This window comes from Synchiropus splendidus, chromosome 1, assembly GCF_027744825.2.
Source record: "Synchiropus splendidus isolate RoL2022-P1 chromosome 1, RoL_Sspl_1.0, whole genome shotgun sequence".
Lineage (NCBI taxonomy): Eukaryota > Metazoa > Chordata > Actinopteri > Syngnathiformes > Callionymidae > Synchiropus > Synchiropus splendidus.
The window spans coordinates 71,067,347-71,085,227 of record NC_071334.1 but is presented as its reverse complement, the minus strand read 5'-3'; the positions used below and the strand labels follow the sequence as shown (position 1 = coordinate 71,085,227).

At 56.2% G+C, this 17,881-nt stretch overlaps 1 protein-coding gene across 12 annotated transcripts in view; it reads left to right on the top strand.

Moving 5' to 3' along the window:
* The window catches only part of tenm4 (teneurin transmembrane protein 4), a 95,811-nt gene that overhangs the window by 38,306 nt on the left and 39,624 nt on the right, over nucleotides 1-17,881 (top strand). For 8 of the 12 annotated variants that reach the window (XR_008412776.1, XM_053846863.1, XM_053846835.1 and 5 more), the window contains exons 4-10: nucleotides 5,968-6,217; nucleotides 6,884-6,958; nucleotides 7,113-7,211; nucleotides 8,502-8,737; nucleotides 12,945-13,112; nucleotides 14,812-15,026; nucleotides 15,948-16,158. Coding sequence is in view for 11 of the 12 variants with exons in the window: in XM_053846863.1 (XP_053702838.1) it covers nucleotides 5,968-6,217; nucleotides 6,884-6,958; nucleotides 7,113-7,211; nucleotides 8,502-8,737; nucleotides 12,945-13,112; nucleotides 14,812-15,026; nucleotides 15,948-16,158 (1,254 nt within the window). In the remaining variant the exon portion in view is untranslated. The remainder of the gene's footprint in view (nucleotides 1-5,967; nucleotides 6,218-6,883; nucleotides 6,959-7,112; nucleotides 7,212-8,501; nucleotides 8,738-12,944; nucleotides 13,113-14,811; nucleotides 15,027-15,947; nucleotides 16,159-17,881) is intronic. The other 4 variants (XM_053846880.1, XM_053846899.1, XM_053846891.1 and 1 more) reach the window with 2 other exon arrangements.

Below are 17,881 nucleotides of genomic sequence, written 5' to 3'. Positions count from 1 at the left end.
TGGACCGACAAGGATTTCTCTCACGCCGGGTGTGGGTCCGGTCAGCAGCCAGGGCGCGGTGATGCTCACGTCTGAGACGACGCTGCTGCTGTGTGCCACTGCCTCTCCTCCACTGGTGGTGGCTCAGAGGAGAGCGCGGGCCTTCATCCACTCTGGGAAGCACCCACCATAGCTGAAACCCTGACGGAAACAACAAGCCAAGCCAACACAACATGGAAGCAGAGTTCGCTAACAAAGCTCACAGAAGTTGGGCGCCGAAAATGGAGAGTGAAAAAGTGAGAAACGGATCGTCTGGAGAGAAGCACCTGACAACCCATGAAGGAGACGCATGAAACCAGTGAAATCTGGAACAAAGTCGACTGGAAGAGCTGAACAGGAAAGTGAGGGAAAGGTTGATCTTCACCTGCGGTTCACTTCCACTGTAGAGGAGCCGGTTGACAGACATGTGCTCCACACGGATGTGGCTGAGCGTCAACACTTGAGGTGTTCAGGCAGGTCTCCTGCCCCAAAGTGACCACCCAAACATCTGAGCTTCACCATGTGACTGAGTCCTCCTCCGCCGTCGATGACAGTTACTTAGGTATGTGGGGGCATGTTTTGCTGTGCTTGTGAGGACCAGGCCTTGACAAGCCTCCTTCTTGTGAGGACATTTGGGCCTCACAAGGTTTAGAGGGCTAAAATCTCAGTGACAGTGGTTTCTTATAACTGGGTTCCAGTTTGGTTCAGAGTCCTGGTTCGGGTGAGCCATGTGATTTGAATGGTTCGGTTTAGGGGGAGAGGCTGGGGGAAGGGTGATGACCAGGAGTGGTCCCCACAAGGATAGAGATTCAAACATGCGTGTGAGAGTGTGTTCAGCGCAGGGTGTGGGTGTGTTCCCTCCACTTGTGTTGTGTCTGTTTGTGGTCTGCAGCTCCTCCCCTCTCCCCCCTCCGCCCCCTGTTGAGCCGCTCTCCGCCCCAGCCGCCCCCTCCCTCCCTGACAGACCAATGGTCGCTGTGAATGGTTGCTAGGTGACACTGCAGCTCAGCCAGCCCGGGACTCCGAGCATGAGCCTGGCCTCCATTCACTCTCAGCTAGCGGCGGCTCAGGGACCTGGTTGCTCCAGCCGATGGTGAGTCTGCGTCGCTGCCGGGCACGGGGTCGGGTGGGCGGCTGTTGTCAGAACCGGAGGAGTCTGCGTGGACCCTTGGCGGACGCAGTGAGTTGTGGGAGTTGAGTCTGCAGAGGTGCTCTGTGGTCCGGTTGGTTCTGGAGCTGCACTGATGAGAGTTAGCTAGCTGAGCATGAGGGGTGTGTGACCAGACGAGTCGCCGACTCGTCCTAAATTTAACCCGAGGGTCACTTAAACCTGCGCTGTTCCGCCCCTGACTCAGAGAGCAGCTCACAACCCACCTCCACCCCGGCGCCGCCAGCATTGCCTTCTGTGTTGATGGTTCATCTTTGCTTGTGTCTGTGAACTCGCCACTGCTGGTGAGCGTGAGGCCGTCAGCGGCGCAGCTGGATCCAACGTTGTCACATGTTGTTGATAGTGGGTGGTAGTCTCAACATCATTGAAGAATTGTGTCTGGTGAGGTGGCACAGATGACAGTGGGAGGTCATGGGTTCAAATCCCAGCTCAGTGTGGGAGCACCTGCTGAGCAGCAGGTCGGCAGCATCGTCCCTGCCATGGCTTGCCGTGCTCTTGGAAGTCAGTGAGGCCGAAGGGCCGTTGAATCTGGAGTCGCTCAACATCACGGCGAGTCCTTCCTTTGGTGGAGCCGAGTCATTCTGGACGCAGCTGTGTGGCCATCCGTACGGCGAGTCACCAGCGAGGACAGTGTCCCGACCGCTCACCGGATCCAGGGGTGTCGCAGCGGCGCTTGGCTCCGAGTCATAGCAAGTGAGAATGTGAAGAAATGTAAGGAAGTGCTGTTAGTTCTGTGCCGCGGCACGTCGACGGCCGGAGGTTTGCAGCTCCCGAGCTGAAGGTGTCGGCCCTCCATCGTCTTCTCGCAGCAGCGCAGCACAACAAAATAAAAGCCTCTAAATAATAGATCAGCCGCACAAGTTGACGACCCGTAGGGTTGAATTACATCAAGCTCTGACGCCGGAGCCGAGGTTTTACTGCTGCTGGATGTTTCCCACCCTGATGGCTCAGATCAGCGTGGGTAGCATTTAGTGGGACTCGAGCAGGAAGTCAGCAGGAGGGATGCCTCCGCGGTCAACGTGCCCCTGCCGCGCTAAAGTCACTGACAGAGCGCCGCGCTGCGCTGTCTGCGTTACTGGGGCTGAGACGGTAGTGGCAGCCGGGCGCACGCCCTTGTGTGTTCTCGTGTTGTGTCACGGCGTATGTTAGCAGTAGCGGCGTGAAATGCAATCCGACAGAGAAAAGCATGACGTGCTGTGGCTGCTCTGTACACACCGCAGGACTGGGACGAGAAAAACACCTGTTGTGTCGTGACACGGAAGAGCTTTGCTGGTGTGAGCTTGTTAGCATTAGCACTGACAGGTATCATCGGACAGTGGGTCTGTGGCTGCAGAGACCTCAGATGAGGCGGGCGCAGGTGCGGTTCCTCTTGGGTCGGGTCACCATAGCAGTCTGAACTGAGGAGCATCTGAATGGAGGTTCTGCTGGATTAAGACTGGCCCCGTCAGCTTCTGTTTGCTTTCTTTCTCTGCTGTTTTTGGGGGCGCTGAAGCCTGACGGACCTTTCTTCAGCGGCATGTGTTGCGCCGCGGCCCCTCTGGCCTTCTCTGAGGGGCTTCCACCCGCGAGGCTAGCACGCTGAGCCCCGACATCTGAGCCCGGCATTAGCATCTCTTAATTCAGAGCGGCAGGGGGTCGGGCCAGAGTCGGGGTCCCGCTGCAGCTGGACGCTCTGCTGGCGGTGGGGGGGCGGGGGAGCCTCACAGCTGACCAAGCAGGAATGCTGAGCCGCCCAGAAGGCCCGGGGCTGTGGGAGCATTAGGAGTTTTATTTGGAGCCCTTAATCACCCCCCCATGTTGCTGCCAGGCCGAGGAATGTGGTTAAAGCAGGTCACCCCTCAAAGTCGCGCCGCCTTCTGAGGCCCAATCATAATTTCATGAGCAGCACATGGCGCCCTGTTTCCAGCTCTGGTGCCTGTGCTCTGCCGAGTCGCCTGCCCTGCGACGGCACGCTGAAAATGTTGGGAAACAATGCTGAGGTGTGCGTCCACATCTGAGTTGGACTCTCTGAGTCGGAACTGAGAGAAAAGCCCAGGAGACTCTGTGAGGTCTGGACGTGCAGGCGTGAACTGCTGAAGGAACCTTTGGTGTCGCCCTGCGAGCGTCTTGTGCTGCCACTCGTGACTGATCCCATCAGCTCTGGGAGTGCGTCAGGCCGCTTCATGAAGTCACTACAGCGTCAGTTATGCTCAGAAACTGTGCTTTGAACAGCCAATGCAACCACGCAGGAGGAAGAGTTGGGTCCTGGTTCAGCTTCCTGGTGCTGGTTTTCCTTCAGTGAAAACACAGTAGGAAATACAGTGCAGTGAACCAACCATCACTGGGCTGTGTTACTGCACCACAGGGACGGGTGATGGGGACCAAAAGAGTTATCACAAGGAATGTGATAATAGAAGCCGCTGGTGTCTGACAGGCTGCTCTGCCAGCTTTATTTAGGGCTTCAATGGAGCCCTCTGTCTGTCTGTCTGTCTGTCTGTCTGTCTGTCTGTCTGTCTGTCTGTCTGTCTGTCTGTCTGTCTGTCTGCTGTGTCTCATGTCTCTGAACAGTTGACTTGAACTATGGAGCAGTCTGGACACAGTTCCTAGATGCTACTGAAGAAACATTAGAAATCAGGTGAAGAAATGATCATGGAGTCAGATTCTATTCTCCAGATCATGATACAAACTGTCAGTCCTTTGTCTTGTGTGATGAAAAACCTTGTCACAATTCTCTCTCCTAAAATGCTTGTTTTCCATGGCCTTATTGAAGATTTCACTTATATTTGAGGCTTTAGAATTTGTTGACGGTCCCTAACTGATGGCGGCTGGTAGCATTAGCGCTGCCTGTGAGAGTGTGTCCTCCATCAGTGAAGCCTAATGGGGATGCGGAAGAGGACGCCACCGCCGCCAATATCCAAGTGTTGTCACCTTGGCAGCAGGAGAGCTGCATGTGTTGATGTGAACCAAGGCAGAGGAGCGCCTCAGAGAACCTATGAGGACCACTCCATCTCATCAAAGAAACAGGGATCCAGAGAGTCAGAGTCCACCAGTGTCATGATCCAAGGTTCCCTGGATTCAACATCACTTTCAAACAACCATGGTGAACCAAAGCCCTACAGCACAGATTCAAAATTCCCAACCACAACGGTGGGCGGGAAGTGCAGGAGTGGATGGCGAGGGAGGCGACGTTCCCAGCGAGGCACCATCACTCAGACATTCCTGCCCGGGCTGCGGGCCGGGGGGTAACCAAGTGGACTTAATTACAGGTCCAGAAAAGCGGCGAGAGGCAGCTACATTTGTTATGAAGAGAAATGAAACGTGTGAATGGAGCCGCGGCTCTGATCCGCATGTGAAAGTTGAGCTCCTTCTTCTCCTGTCGCCGTCCTAACAAATGGATCCGCTCCCCTCGTCTCTGGTGCGGCAGGTCAATGGAGAACCATTCTTTTCTGCTTCTGCCCTCGTGTTGTGAGTAATTGATGCTGATTCACCACATCTGCCGGGGGAGGGGCGGGGTCTTTGTCTGGACTGGCCTCGGGGCTGAGGCTCACCTGGAGCTTTGACTCTGAGGAGTTCTGTTGTCTTGGTCAGGCCGTATTGCACCGTTTCAGTCTGTGCTTCCTTTTCTTTGTTGTTGTCGAGTCATTCTTTTCCTCGTGGTTCGACTGCCTTTTGAATCCTGTTTGAAGAAGCTCATTCAGATTTGTATCTATTTATGCTTCTCTACCAGAACCTGCGGAGGTTTCAAGTCAGGTTGTGTTGGGTTTACTCCCCGGCGGTGAGTTTAGTGGCACCTGGTGCCAGAGAAGTTGGTTTGTGGAGAAGACCTTGGAGAGGTTTAGAAAGGACCGCCGTGAGAAACGGTCGCTACAACCCCCGGTTGTTGTGTTGTGACACTCTTGCCAGACTCGGACCCTCAGTCGAAGCTGAAGTTTTGTTGGCCGTAACTTGTGTCACGTCAGGACGGCGACCCCGGGGTCCGAGAACAAACACAGGCTGTTTTATGGCTCCCCGACTGACGAGAGCTTCAGAACATATTGGATTGTGATATGAAGTCAGTAACGGGCCCCGGCGGCCTGCACCAGGCCCCTGGCGCCCGCCGCGACTCGTAAACTCCCCCAGTCTTTCTCACGAGGCTGCGTGTTTTAGTGTTTGCTCCTGACTTGTCTGTCCACGCAGCGTCCAGGAAGCTCAGCAGAGTTCAGCGAGCGTGTTCTGCCGCGAGCCGACCGACACGCCGGCACCGCGCGGCCGCCTCAGACCTGGAGCTGAAGCTGCCTGCAAGCTATTTCAGCGTTGTCGGGACAACCAAGTCATGAGGAAGCAGAGCGACTTAACCAAGTGGCAGCTGGTCAAATGGCCGTCTTCTGTCCAAACCTGGAATGGCAGTTTTCCGTCGTAAACAAGAGTGTCTCATGCAGCGCGGGCCGTGCGAGCGATGAACGGCCGTCACTCATGTGCAGAGCAGTGAGATCATGTGACTTGGCACTGAGCTCATCTCGTCTCGTTGTGAAGGCTCGACAGACGGGCTGCTGCCTGAGATGATGTCTGAGCTTCAACTGGCCAGCAAAGACGACTGAATGATTCCCCTTCGCTCTGACAAGGGAATGTCTCACCAACCCAAGCTGGGCATGGAACGTCAGCCTCGAGTGGCCGGCCAATGTTTTGTCAGTGTCAACGCCACCAATGGTGGCTCCCTGCGTGCACCTGACCGAGTTACGCTCCCTCTCACTTCCTCTTCCTCCAGTCCGGCGCTGGAGCTGACCTGACTTCCTGTCTGTGACTGAGACTCTTCTGGCTTTCAGACGGAGTCTTCCAGAACCACTCTCGTCTGCGAACACCGCCGCTGCCGCTCTCGCACTCTCACTCGCCCAACCATCAGCACCATGTGGCCTCCGTCAACTCCCTGAACCGGGGTGCCTACACGCCCCGCAGCAACCCCAGCCCCGCCCCCACCGACAGCTCCGCCCCTCCCGAGGGTCCGGCCGGCGCTCCAGACTCGGGCAGCGCGCAGGACAACTGGCTGCTGAACAGCAACATCCCGCTGGAAACCAGGTGAGGCCCGCACCGTGCCCTGCAGGCGGGATGCCGTCAGGAGCCACGGCATTCGTGTCGAACACCATGGTGCACCATGGAGCGAGAGAAAAGCTTGAATCAGCTGAGCTGCCGCCCGGTGTAGGCAGGAAGTGCTGTCATTCAGTTTGTTGAGCAGCAGAAACACCAGTTGAAAAACTTGATGGAAACACCACAAACATAAAAGTGATGTCCATAATTAAAAATAGTATTATAATCCGTCCATAAATAAGTTATGACATTGGAAACATATTTAGGTACAAATATGTTTATTATTTTCATATTTCTATTCTTATGCCTTATTTTGTTATATGACTTCATTTTTACACTTTCTGATTCATGTGTTTACTAAAGTCGTGAAGTGCATTGATATCTTCCTTCCACTTGTTCATGCAAGAGAAAAATGAGAGGTATTTCATTGTAATCAGTCCTCACTTGTCAGTAATGGTAATGAATCTTTCATATTTTCCAAAATAGTCCACCTGATTATTGGGTCATTAGTGACTGTCGGCCGAGCGTGAAGGCAAGCTTTTCTCTCGCCACACCCATGGCGTCCAGCATGCGGGAGTCCCTCCTCCATCTGCCTCTGACCGCTGTCAACGCTCTCATGAAGTGACACCCTGTTTTCTCCCATGGCGACCTCACAAGGAGCCCCAACACGCTCATGTTTGTCAGAGAGGAGCAGGACGCGTGCAGAGAGGGGCAGGGCTCCTTCAACACCAGGTAAAGCGGAGTCACCGCAGCCCAGAGCCGTGTGTGTGTGTGTCACGCTGTGGTAGAGCTAGCTCCCTCCACCGTGTGTGTCGGGTCTGTCTGTGTGTGTGTGCGTCCGTGTCCTGCACGAGCGTCTCACCTCCATCTCTCCACCTGTGTGTAGAAACCTAGCAAAGCAGTCATTCCTAGAGAGTTTTCAGGACAACCACATCGAGATGGACGTCCTGGCGTCAGGCCGCCACGCTGCCACATACGCCGACGGGTAGGTGGCATGTTTCTGTGGCTCGCTCCGCTTTGCTGTGTGTCGACGCCTGACCCGTCCAGAACCTTCCAACCCACCCGTCTATCATCATCACCACTGCCGCCGCCGTCGTCACGTGACTTGCCTCCACCGATGTCTAAACAGCGCCAAGTGGCGAGACTCGTCATTCAAAATGAACAAAGTTCTCCGCTGCGACGCAAGAGCCCTGGTCCTGAGGGAAGACTCGGCGCCGCCCCGTCCGTGGGACAGGATGACAGCGGTGTCTGTCAGAGCGCGGTCGTCTTCTGCTGACTCGGCAGAGCTGCGGCCGTGGAGAGCTGGACTCCCACAGTCTGGTGTGTCGGGTCCATCCTCCGTCACAGCCGGAGCAGTGAGCGCCAGTCATGTGACCGTCCCTGACCGCTGGTCGCTCCGACGGCAGCCTCTCGAGGTCGCGCGGCTCTGGCAGGGCCTTGGCGCTGTGGCATGCAATAAACAAGAGGCGGCTGCAGCCAGCGGGCTCTACGTCAGGTCTCATATTGATCCGTGTTTGGACTGAGCTCCTGCTTTACTGTCCGTGTCGGTGCGGCAGTGGCGTTACCATGGCAACAGCATTGGATTTGCCTGTGGACAACATGCGGACCGAGTGTCAGCCTCACTGAAACACACTGCTTTGGATTAGTTTCCTCCATTAAGAGTCAGACCATGGTTCTGCGGGCACCTTTACTGACATCTGGACTCCGGTGTCGACTGTCAGACGCAGCTCGCCACAGCAGCGTCCGTCTCCTCTTGCCTGAGGTCACGCGAGCAGCAGCTGGAGCAAAGGAACTTCCTCCAGCTCTTCTCTGAGATGCTGCAGATCAGAGAGAGCTAGACCTTCCTCAGCTGCCTCCTCCTGGAGCAGCCAAGACTCTCCTCCACCCTCTCAGGTTGTTCTGTGGGTCACCGCAAAGGTGGTGACCAAAGGTGAGGGGAGCAACCCAGCTGTGCTCTGTCTTCCGGCTCAGCTCTTTCTTCACTGATGACAGACACGAGGGGAGCTGATCCTCCTCCTCCCCCTGAGGCCTCAACATGACGCAGCTCGAAGATTTGAAGCTCAACATCAGAGCATTTTCTGCCAAACCCCAGTTCGGTAGAGTTCATGTTCATTCCAGAGCCCGTAGCCAAGCTAGCTTGAAGAGGTCATGAGAAGCCTCCGAACGTCGCTGGCTGTTGGAGTCAGATCCTGGATGTGTACATGGACGGTGATGATGATAGACTGGCGCCGTGGCTTTGTTCACCGGCGCTAACCACACCTCTTTCCTCTTCCAGACACTTCCTGTTCAAACCAGGCGGCACCTCTCCAATGTACTGCACAACCTCACCGGGGTACCCCCTGACCTCCAGCACGGTGTACTCGCCGCCGCCGCGCCCTCTGCCGCGCAGCACCTTCTCCCGTCCCGCCTTCAGCCTGAAGAAGCCGTACAAGCACTGCAACTGGAAGTGCGCCGCCCTCAGTGCCATCCTCGTCTCCGTCACGCTGCTATTCCTGCTGGCGTACTTCATCGGTGAGTCCCTGCCCACCTATTCCTGTTGGGGATCCAGAACCTGTCCGCTTGTGGCATGTGTCTTCGCGGTGACGTCCCAGTGGGCGATCGGATCCTTTGAGGAACTGGAGAGTGAAGCATTCTGTGGCACATGCGGGACAGATGTACCTGAAAACTGCTGCGCAACCAATGTCTTGCGCTAAGTCCAGGTACTAGTCCAGGCCTGGCCAACCCTCGGCTCCTGAGCCACATGCGGCTCTTTGCCCAGCTTCAATGTCACGATATTGTTCAAAGACTTTGACTGGTGTTTCTCTTTGAAACATGAACAATAAACCTGGCTGCAGGTTCAATGGCGATGGGAGAGGTGGTCCTCAGACTTGGAGCCTCATCAGATCCACCATCGACACCCCTGACATGACTCAGTTCCACGTCTGACTCTGTCCTTCCCTCCACTAAAGCTCTGGCATGTGTTTCACCTGTGACTCACTGTTGATGGAGGTGAAGTCCGTGAAGAGGAGACGCTCCAGTCTGCAGCGTGGCTCACACACACACAGAGCGGGGCCACGTCCAAAAACCTGGTGACACACAGTGATGTTCTTCAACCGCTATACTGAGTCAGGTGAGCAGCGGCTCAGGTGAAGCCTCACAGCCTGACGTGTTTGGAGCATGTGGCTCTGCTCAGCAACACAGTCAAACTGTGGGGCTCTGAGCCTGGGACTGCTTGCCCCCCTCCGAGCTGGCGAGCCAGTGACTCGTCTCCAAGTGGCCTCTACTTTGATTCTTATGAGGAAGACTAGTGTGGCTAGCAGAGTCCATAACTAGCTGGGGCATATCTGCTCCACGTTCGGCATCACTGTGGCACGTGCTGCCGCTGGCACCCGGCAGCAGAAGTAAGGACTGTCAAGGCGTATAGTCACTGACTCTCAGATGAGGCTGTCCTCCAGACCACAGCCAAGGCAGAAAACGTGCGAGTCGCGGCGCTCAGAGCAGCATCAGTTCACCACGCCTCTCAGCTCTGTGGCCCACGAGAGAAGAGGCAGCTCCAGATGAATGGGATCCTCCGTCTGGACGTTTGCTGTAGATCGGAATCCTGCCATAACAATTACGGCCGCTATCATTTTGGCTGCTGCTCCAGGACGCAGGCATTAAAATCCCCATTAATAACAATCATCCTGCTGATTTATGTCTCCGTTTAAGGAGGGAAGACTCGCGGAACCATGGCAAATGAGCCGGCGCCTTCATCAGACGCTGCCGGGGCGAGACATGAGTCGTGGCGTCACGTTTGGATCCACCTCTGTTGTTCAGATCAGTCTGGACTTCTACCAGCTTTGATGGCAGCGTGTCATCAGTCATGTCCTTGAGCAGGTGAATTCACCTTGGTGACGTCTCACCTCTCGCCATAGCAGTTAGCACCCTTACGCTAATGTCTGTGTTCCTGACACATTCCTGCTTCATGCCTTTGCAACTGGATGTTAGCATCACTCGATAACCCGCCCTCTATTGCTCAGCCGAGGTCAGGGCTACACCCGAGACACTTGACAGGTCCCAGTGCACAAGTTGACCATGTGACCAAACTCTGTGACCCAAGTGTCTCAAACAGTGGAGGGTTTTCTAGACACGGTAGAGTGCTGAAACGGATCAGCTGTCAGAGGCTGTGCTATGTCCGTGAAATATTTCCATACTGGCCGCTTGTAGGGGACGTTTTCAACAGTTTCTGATTCAAGCTAATGAACGCTGCCGCCCGACTCCAAAACGGCGACGGATCCGGCCATTTCTGACCGACCTGCTCATCTAGCTCGGTGGAAGCTAGAGCTGCTGAGGAACCAGCTCTCACTGTCATGAGCCCAGAAAACTCTCTGTGCTCCGTCAAGTTTCATTGGAAGGCGCTTCCCTGCGCAGCGTTGTCCCCTGCATGTGCTGCAGGATGCTAACTTGACATGACAGAAGCTCCACAGCAGACGTGCTGCTGCTGCTGAGTGAGCAGCCAGGAGGGAGGAGCGGACGCATCACGACCAGCGGGGCTTCATCAGAGCACCGGCTGTCACCTGATCAGTTGTGATCGGCAGTCACCGGTCACGCTGATATCGGCCGATCTCGATCAGTGCTGTGTTCTGGGAACATGTTGTGGTCTTGTTTCCATCTGAATGTTGAAAGCGGTTTTACAGTCGGACCTGCGAAGAGTGACGTGAGTGCACAGGCCCGGTGACCTCATATTTGCTGATCAATATTCGTCTTGCTTCAGAGGTTTCATGCTAACCGTGAGAACCGTACCCCCCACCCCCCAACCACAGAGACGGTTCCTGCGCCGGAGAGACGGGTCGACATGGCGCTCAGTCAAACATGGCGATTCAAATCGTCCCAGGATGCAGTGCGGCTGCAAACGCGTGGAACCACAGACCTCACACCGAGACCTGAATCCCACTCACGGCTGAGGTCCCCGTTTCATGAAAGATTGATTGAGGAGAAAATTTCCAGCGCCATTAATTATCCCGCCTTGTAATTGGGCAGCGGGGTGAGGCGCTAATGAACCCAATTAAAGGCCTTTTGTGGTTGTGTTAGTTTCAGTGAGTCTGTGTTGAACATGATGTTGGAACCTTCCTCGCCGCCGCGTCATCAAGTGACTGGCAGTTGTCGTCACTTGTCTCCACCAACTTCCATCCTGTCGAGTCACTGGCTCCAGTTTGTCGATGCAGGAGAAGAGGTTTTTCAACCCTGTGAGGTGGACCTGGTCTCGGAGGAGCGGCGAGTGATTCGCCTCCATCGATCTCGGCTGACACACCGCACTGATCCATATTGGCAGCATCCGGACGTCAGGAATAACAAACCTGTCGTGTTGCTGTTCCTCTGTGTGAGTCTCAGCCGGTGAGTCTGACTCAAGGATGCGGTGAACGTCAGGGTCTTGTGGTGACAGGGCGACGCTAGGAATAAGGTGCAAATGCCTCCATGGTTCTGTGGTGAAGGTGTGTGCTCCAGTTAGAGGCGCATCAGCTTTAGAAACAGCTGGAAGTTGTTGAAGCATGTGAGCGGCTTCTTGGCTGTGAGTGTGTGGGAAGAGGAGCGCCGCGCACCACAGCAGCGCTGCTTTGACTGAGGGAGGGATCAGCGCATCACCACACTGGAGCTTTACAGTAGAGTGGAGAGAAAGAATGGCAGCCAGTCCATGGGATCATCTCCTCACCTTGGTTGCTCCTCAACACCTTCTCACTGTCATGATTTCATGGCGTCACCTCTATCTCCGGACACGTCAGGTGGAGCTGGGTCGTTTTCGCACGCCACACCTGACACTCGCCTCACGTGTGTCGTGGCACCAAACGCTGCGTTAAAGGAGGGGTCTGACTCGAACCCCTGACCTGAAGCCAGTCCTGCACATAGTCCTGGTCATAATGTTGCACCGATGCTGGCTCGCCACCTTGCTGGCTGGGAGTGTCACATGATGAATGGAAGCCTTGAAGGAGTGAAGCTGGCCGCGGCGCTGACGCCGCCTGACACATGGCACACGTGCCAAGAAGGAAGCGGCGGCGTGAGCTCAGGTGATGGTGAAGCGCTGCTCATGGCAGCACGCCAACATCCCCACTCCTTTTGTCTTGTTGCTAGCCAAATGTGTTAGCAGAGGTTTGGCGCGGCCTCTCCAAGATGGCAGCGGAGGGAGAACTACAAATGAGTTGTGGAATGTCCCAGGCGAAGCCACCTGTCTCTCCGGCGGTCGGAGCTCCCAGGTGCCGAGCAGCTGCAGTCGGCCTCCAGAAGCTGCTGCCCCTGCTGCCGTGGCCTCTAAGTCTGAGACCACTGCTGGAATGATGCGGGAGCCTTGGGCACGGGTCAGTGTCATGGCACACAGAGCAGAACCAGCAAACCAATCAAAGCGCTCGATGGAGTTTCTGCTGACTGCTGACTTCCCCCGGTGGCTTTTGCCGCGCTAAGCTGGTCTTGTCCGTTCTCTTATTGGTGATCTGTCATCGTCTCAACACCCCCCTCACCCCGCCGCCGCCGCCCGTCCACCGTTGTTGACATTTCTTTTGTCGACCCTGTAGAAATGTCACGGTCACTGTGGTGAGGCTTCCTCTGCTGATGTGCTGTTCTTTTGTCCCACACTGTGGAGGGACGACAGGCGAGGTGGAGGGTTGGGGGGTCTGGTGGGGTGGGGTCCATGCCATATGTTGTCCCTCCCTTGGTTCGGGGGCCACGTCCGTCTCCTGATGTGGCGACTGAAGCGTCTCTTGTGTTGCAGCCATGCACCTCTTGGGCCTGAACTGGCACCTGCAGCCGGCGCAGAGGCAACTCTACCAGCTGTCGGAGGACAACAGCAGCGGCCTGCTGCCGCCCCCCACCCACCTGAGCCTGACGCCGCTGGGGAACACGGGCCTGGAGGCGGCCGACCGCCGCGCCAAGGAGGACGGTGAGTGCACCAACCCTGCATGCTGGAGGAGTGATGATGTCAGCAGGCCCCGCCCCCTCGCAGCAGCTGAAACGCGTTTCTCTTGTCACGACGCGGTTGGACGGAGCTCACCGTCACCTGCGGCAGCTCTTGCTTGAGATTTACGTCCCAGAATAAACAGGTGATGAACGGAGATTCAGGGCGTCCTGCTGAGAAAACAGGGCGCCCCCTAGCTAAAAGTCTGTTATGAAGTGCTGATGAGCGTCTGCTCAAGAGTTGACCCTGGACAAACAAGTCATTTGTTTGTTGTTAGCCTGTGTTTTTGTCGACCGATTCAAGCCGAGGATTTTTATGTTTCAGTTCATCTCTCACCGTCCTGTGTTGTGTCTGAGCGCTGTATTGTGGCTGCAGTCAGGTGACTTGTGTCGTCTGAGAAACGGACAAAATGGAGGATCAGCTCGCCTGCTTGACATTTGGAAGTCTGTCTCGTTGGTGACTCCCACAGATCTGCAGTGTAATCCCATAAAAGTTGCTGTGAGAGGGAGAGTGGCGTCTGTTCCTGGAGCGCCGGCTTAGGAGCGGCGGCGGCGGCTGGAGGAGGATTAGCTTCTCCCTGCTCCTCCGCTGCCACGTGACGCCTCCATCGGCGCAGGGAAGTTCCATTTCTGAACAATTGGGCCAAAATGATTTGCCAGCGGCGCACGACAATGGAGCGAGATTGAGCATTAACATATAGATGAATTCAGGAGTCGTCTTCTTCCATTTAGCCACAGAGACAGCCGGAGCTGCAGCCGGCCGAGTCAATACTGAGCTCAATAAAAGTCTCACTCTGCGCCGACGCTGACCGGATCTGCAGCCTGAGCAGCCTGTCAACGTGTTCAGCCGCTAGGCCGTGTCTGCTGAGGTCAGAGGTCAAACCCAGCTTGACCCTGATCGATTTCTGCGTTTTAAAATGGCGTGCTTTCATAGTGGCATCATCATCATCACATCTTCATCACCACCATCATATCTTCATCATCATCATCATCATCCTCGGCTCGTGCTTCACACTGGCATACGTGTCCTTGACCGTCCTGCAGCTCCAGAGACTGGTCCGCCGGTCCGTGCCAGGGGGCGCCGCCATCTGCCGCGTCGCTCTCCTCCTGGAGCCGCTTCTGCCACGAGTCCTCGGGGCTCGCCGCAACATCGGCTCCGGTCGCTTCCGCCGCTGAAATGGGCACGTCGACACGAGCGAGCAGATGTCTGGGCTCCTCTGAGTGTGATAGGAGGGGTCTCCTGCAGCATCTGGGCTCTTTTAGGTGGCTGATGTTCTCACAGTTTAATCACCCTTATGGCGGCATCGGGCGAACCCAGCTGTGGACGGGCCTCATGGTGCTCCTGGTGCCGAGCAAAAAGTCAACTTAGGTTGGACTGGTGATATATATTGGTGTCAGTGTGGAGGTGGGCTGTGGGTGAGTGCTTCATTCTGCTTTCATCTGAAGCTCGTGGCGTGTGAGTGGGTCTGTGCCCGGGGCGTCGCTCAGGCACCGCCCTCCTCGACCCGCGCGAGAGGCAGCGAGTGGTCCAGAAAGACCCCCGGAGTCAGAAGCGTGACTTCAGAGGCCTGACACCATGGTTGTGGGGACCCAGAGGGAAGGTGCAGCAGGAACTGAGGGGGTGGACCGTGCTGTGTGGTTCTGCTCGTCACTAGTTGGGCTGAATGTTTCCTGACTGCCCACAGGCAAACTGGACGGCTTGTTCCCGGACGACAGCTACATCGACATGGGCGAGATCGACGTGGGCCGCAAGGTGGCGCAGCAGATCCCCGCCGGGATCTTCTGGAGGTCTCAGGTCTTCATCGATCACCCCATGTACCTGAAGTTCAACGTGTCCCTCAGCAAAGATGCCTTGGTGGGAATCTACGGACGCCGTGGTCTGCCCCCCACGCACACGCAGGTGAGGGCCCAGAGGTGGCGCCGCCGCCGCAACGACAATGCTTCCGCCTCTGCCGTCGTAACGTGCTCGCAGCGTTTCTGTCACGTGACCCGAGGTGGGCGCAGCGCTAGAGCTGTCGTTGATCTTTAGAAGGTGACGTCGGAGCTCGCCGCCGTGTCACACGCGCTCCGGGGAACAAATGGCGACACTGCTGCGGGAGAGCTATGGCTGTGCACGTGGCCAATACCAACTCGTTCATACAGCTCTGCATTGTCTCCGTCGCACAAAACAGAATTTACGGCGGGACAGGGTCGGGTCCAGTGTCGCCCATGAATCACGGGAAGATCCCAGACTCGCCGGCTAAAGAGAGAGATTTTTCTTGGCGCTAATTTCCCGTCTGTGTGCGGCTCAGCGCGAGTCGTGTCGTGTTATTCATCATGTCTGACTGGCTGCTCCGCCGACTTGAGCTTTCTCTGTAGATCGAACTCAACAAATTTGCCATGCCTGTTTTCCCTCCTTTGAATTCCTGTGATTTATTCTTCAGTCAGAGATGCACGGAGCGATGCCTCAGGTGTCGCAGCAGTCGAGTCCCTGACCGAAGCAGCCTCTGCTTAGCCTGGTTGTCAGCGGCTGCGAGTGCAGCGTTAGCATGCGCGCCGCTCACGTCGAGGCCCGTCTTCGGCGCCGCCGGTTTGTCTGACATTCCTCCGTCAAAGTGGAAGATTTGAGTGGCAGAGGACGGCGTCCCTGCGCACACCATGAACCATGAAAGCGCCGCTTGTTAGTGTTCATGGAGGAGCCGCGACATGGAGCCGGCCGCGTAGATATTATTTGGTAAACACTGACTTCATCTTCTAGAGTAAAGCTTTCAGGCGGAGCGTGCCAGCACCCGTGGAGCCGCTGCTCCGTCCCTCTGCCTCACCTCTGTCTCTCCTCCTGCAGTTTGATTTCGTGGAGCTGCTGGACGGTCGGCGCCTCTTGAGTCAGGACGTCCGTGGTCTGGAGGGTCCGGCGGCGCTGCAGAGGAGCCTGGTTCCCATCACCGCGCACGACACCGGCTTCATCCAGTACTTGGACTCGGGCATCTGGCACGTGGCCATCTACAACGACGGAAAGGAAACGGAGACCGTGTCCTTCCTGACCACGGCGATAGGTGAGCGGCGGCGTGAGTGGCAGCTGGTGAGATGATGCATACTGGCAGGCATCGCCCGTAATCCAGCCGCCGAGTTGCAGATGAATCCGGCGGGAACAGCCGCAGCAAGTGGCGGTTAATCAAGGTGAAGATGAAAAATAGCAAACCGGGACATCAACTCTCCCGTCGTGCCGCCGAGTCGCTGAATCCTAATATCCTCATTAGCCCGAGTGCGACTCGGTGTTCAGCCGGCAGAATCCATTTGCATACAACCATCTCCTGTTCTGGAAGGTCGGCATCTGAGGTGTAATGCATCCTGAATCAGGCTCCTGGGGTTCGCAGCAGGGGGCGCTAACGGACGCAGCATTCAGTGAGATCGATGGAGACGGTTTCTTAACCCTTCCTCACCAGAAGCTGGTTGGTTTGGTCAGAGGAACATGGTGAGCGTGTAGCTAGCCTCGGCAGGTGAGTGAGTCCGGAACGTCGCGACGTTGGTCATAGCTCTGATTCGGATTTGAGCGTCACAAACGTCGCCTGCCGTGAGAGAAAGGCTGAGGTGAGGAAACGTGATGAGCTGTGTGTAGCCATGTGGGTCACATGACTCGGAGGAGTGGGCCACCCCTCAGACAAGCTGGGCCTTCGCTCTGGGCTGCTGTGGCGTGGGATTCCGGGCCGTTCTTCTGTTTGTCCTCTGCTTGGAAGTGAATCTGTTCCCGGTGAACTCCGCCGCTGTCCTGTCACTTGTGCTCGAGGAAGTTGTCCGTTTCCCCGCAGAGCCGAGAGTGACGCCAACAGAGATCGCAGCCGGTCACGGGCCGCGCTCTGAAGTGGGTCACCGGCTACGTGCCCTTCAGCTGGAATTGAATCTCTCCGGCCGCCCGGATTGTTTCGAGCCGTGGAGCAACTGAGTTGACCTCCAGCAGGAGCCACCTGAGGTGGAGAAGCGTATGAAGCGCAGCTGCCGCGCCGAGCTCCCCTCCCCCGCCCCCCAACTGCGAGTCGGCCAGTTGTTGTTTTCACATGCCTCTGGTGTCGGCGAACATCTGACCCCTCATGCATTTTTATGTCGTGTGTGTGAACACATGAAGCAGGTGTGAGGCTTCATGTTAATGCCTCATTGTTGCCATGGAAACCACCGTAGACTCACCAGCCTACAAACCTAAAGCTAGTCACTACTCAACGATCGTAACCAGGTGGAGCTCTGACTCACCAGTAGGGCTGCTCAATGAATCCAATTTTTAATTACGAAAACCTGATAATCGCCATGAAACGGTTATTTATCCAAACTCCAGCTGCTCTCATTCCGTCCCGATGCACCCGAAACTGTGCCTCTGAAACTGGGAGGCACAGTGAGGCCTCCCAGTTTCACACTGCGGACTCTGTCTCGCGTCCAATGCGCCCCCTGCTGTGCAGCTGCGCACGTCTGCGCCTCACACGATGTCCTCCACAGATTTAGTCAGTGAAGTCCAGATCCAGACCTCAGAGATGATCCATGAATGGTCTGGTGGTGTTCAGTAACTCTTTCCTCCTCACTGTCCTCCTCATGCAGTGACAGCTGCAGATCACAGCAGTGACTGCAGAGCGCAGCGGGATTCACTGAAGCAACTCTGTCTGTCAGTAACATCAGGAGCACACATGGCGAGTCCCGGACCGCTGCGCTGCGCTCCTGTTCCCCAGCACCAGTCTCCTGCAGCCGATGCTGCTCACCTCAGTGTTGTGGGAGTCTGAGAAGTTGTTGAGAAGC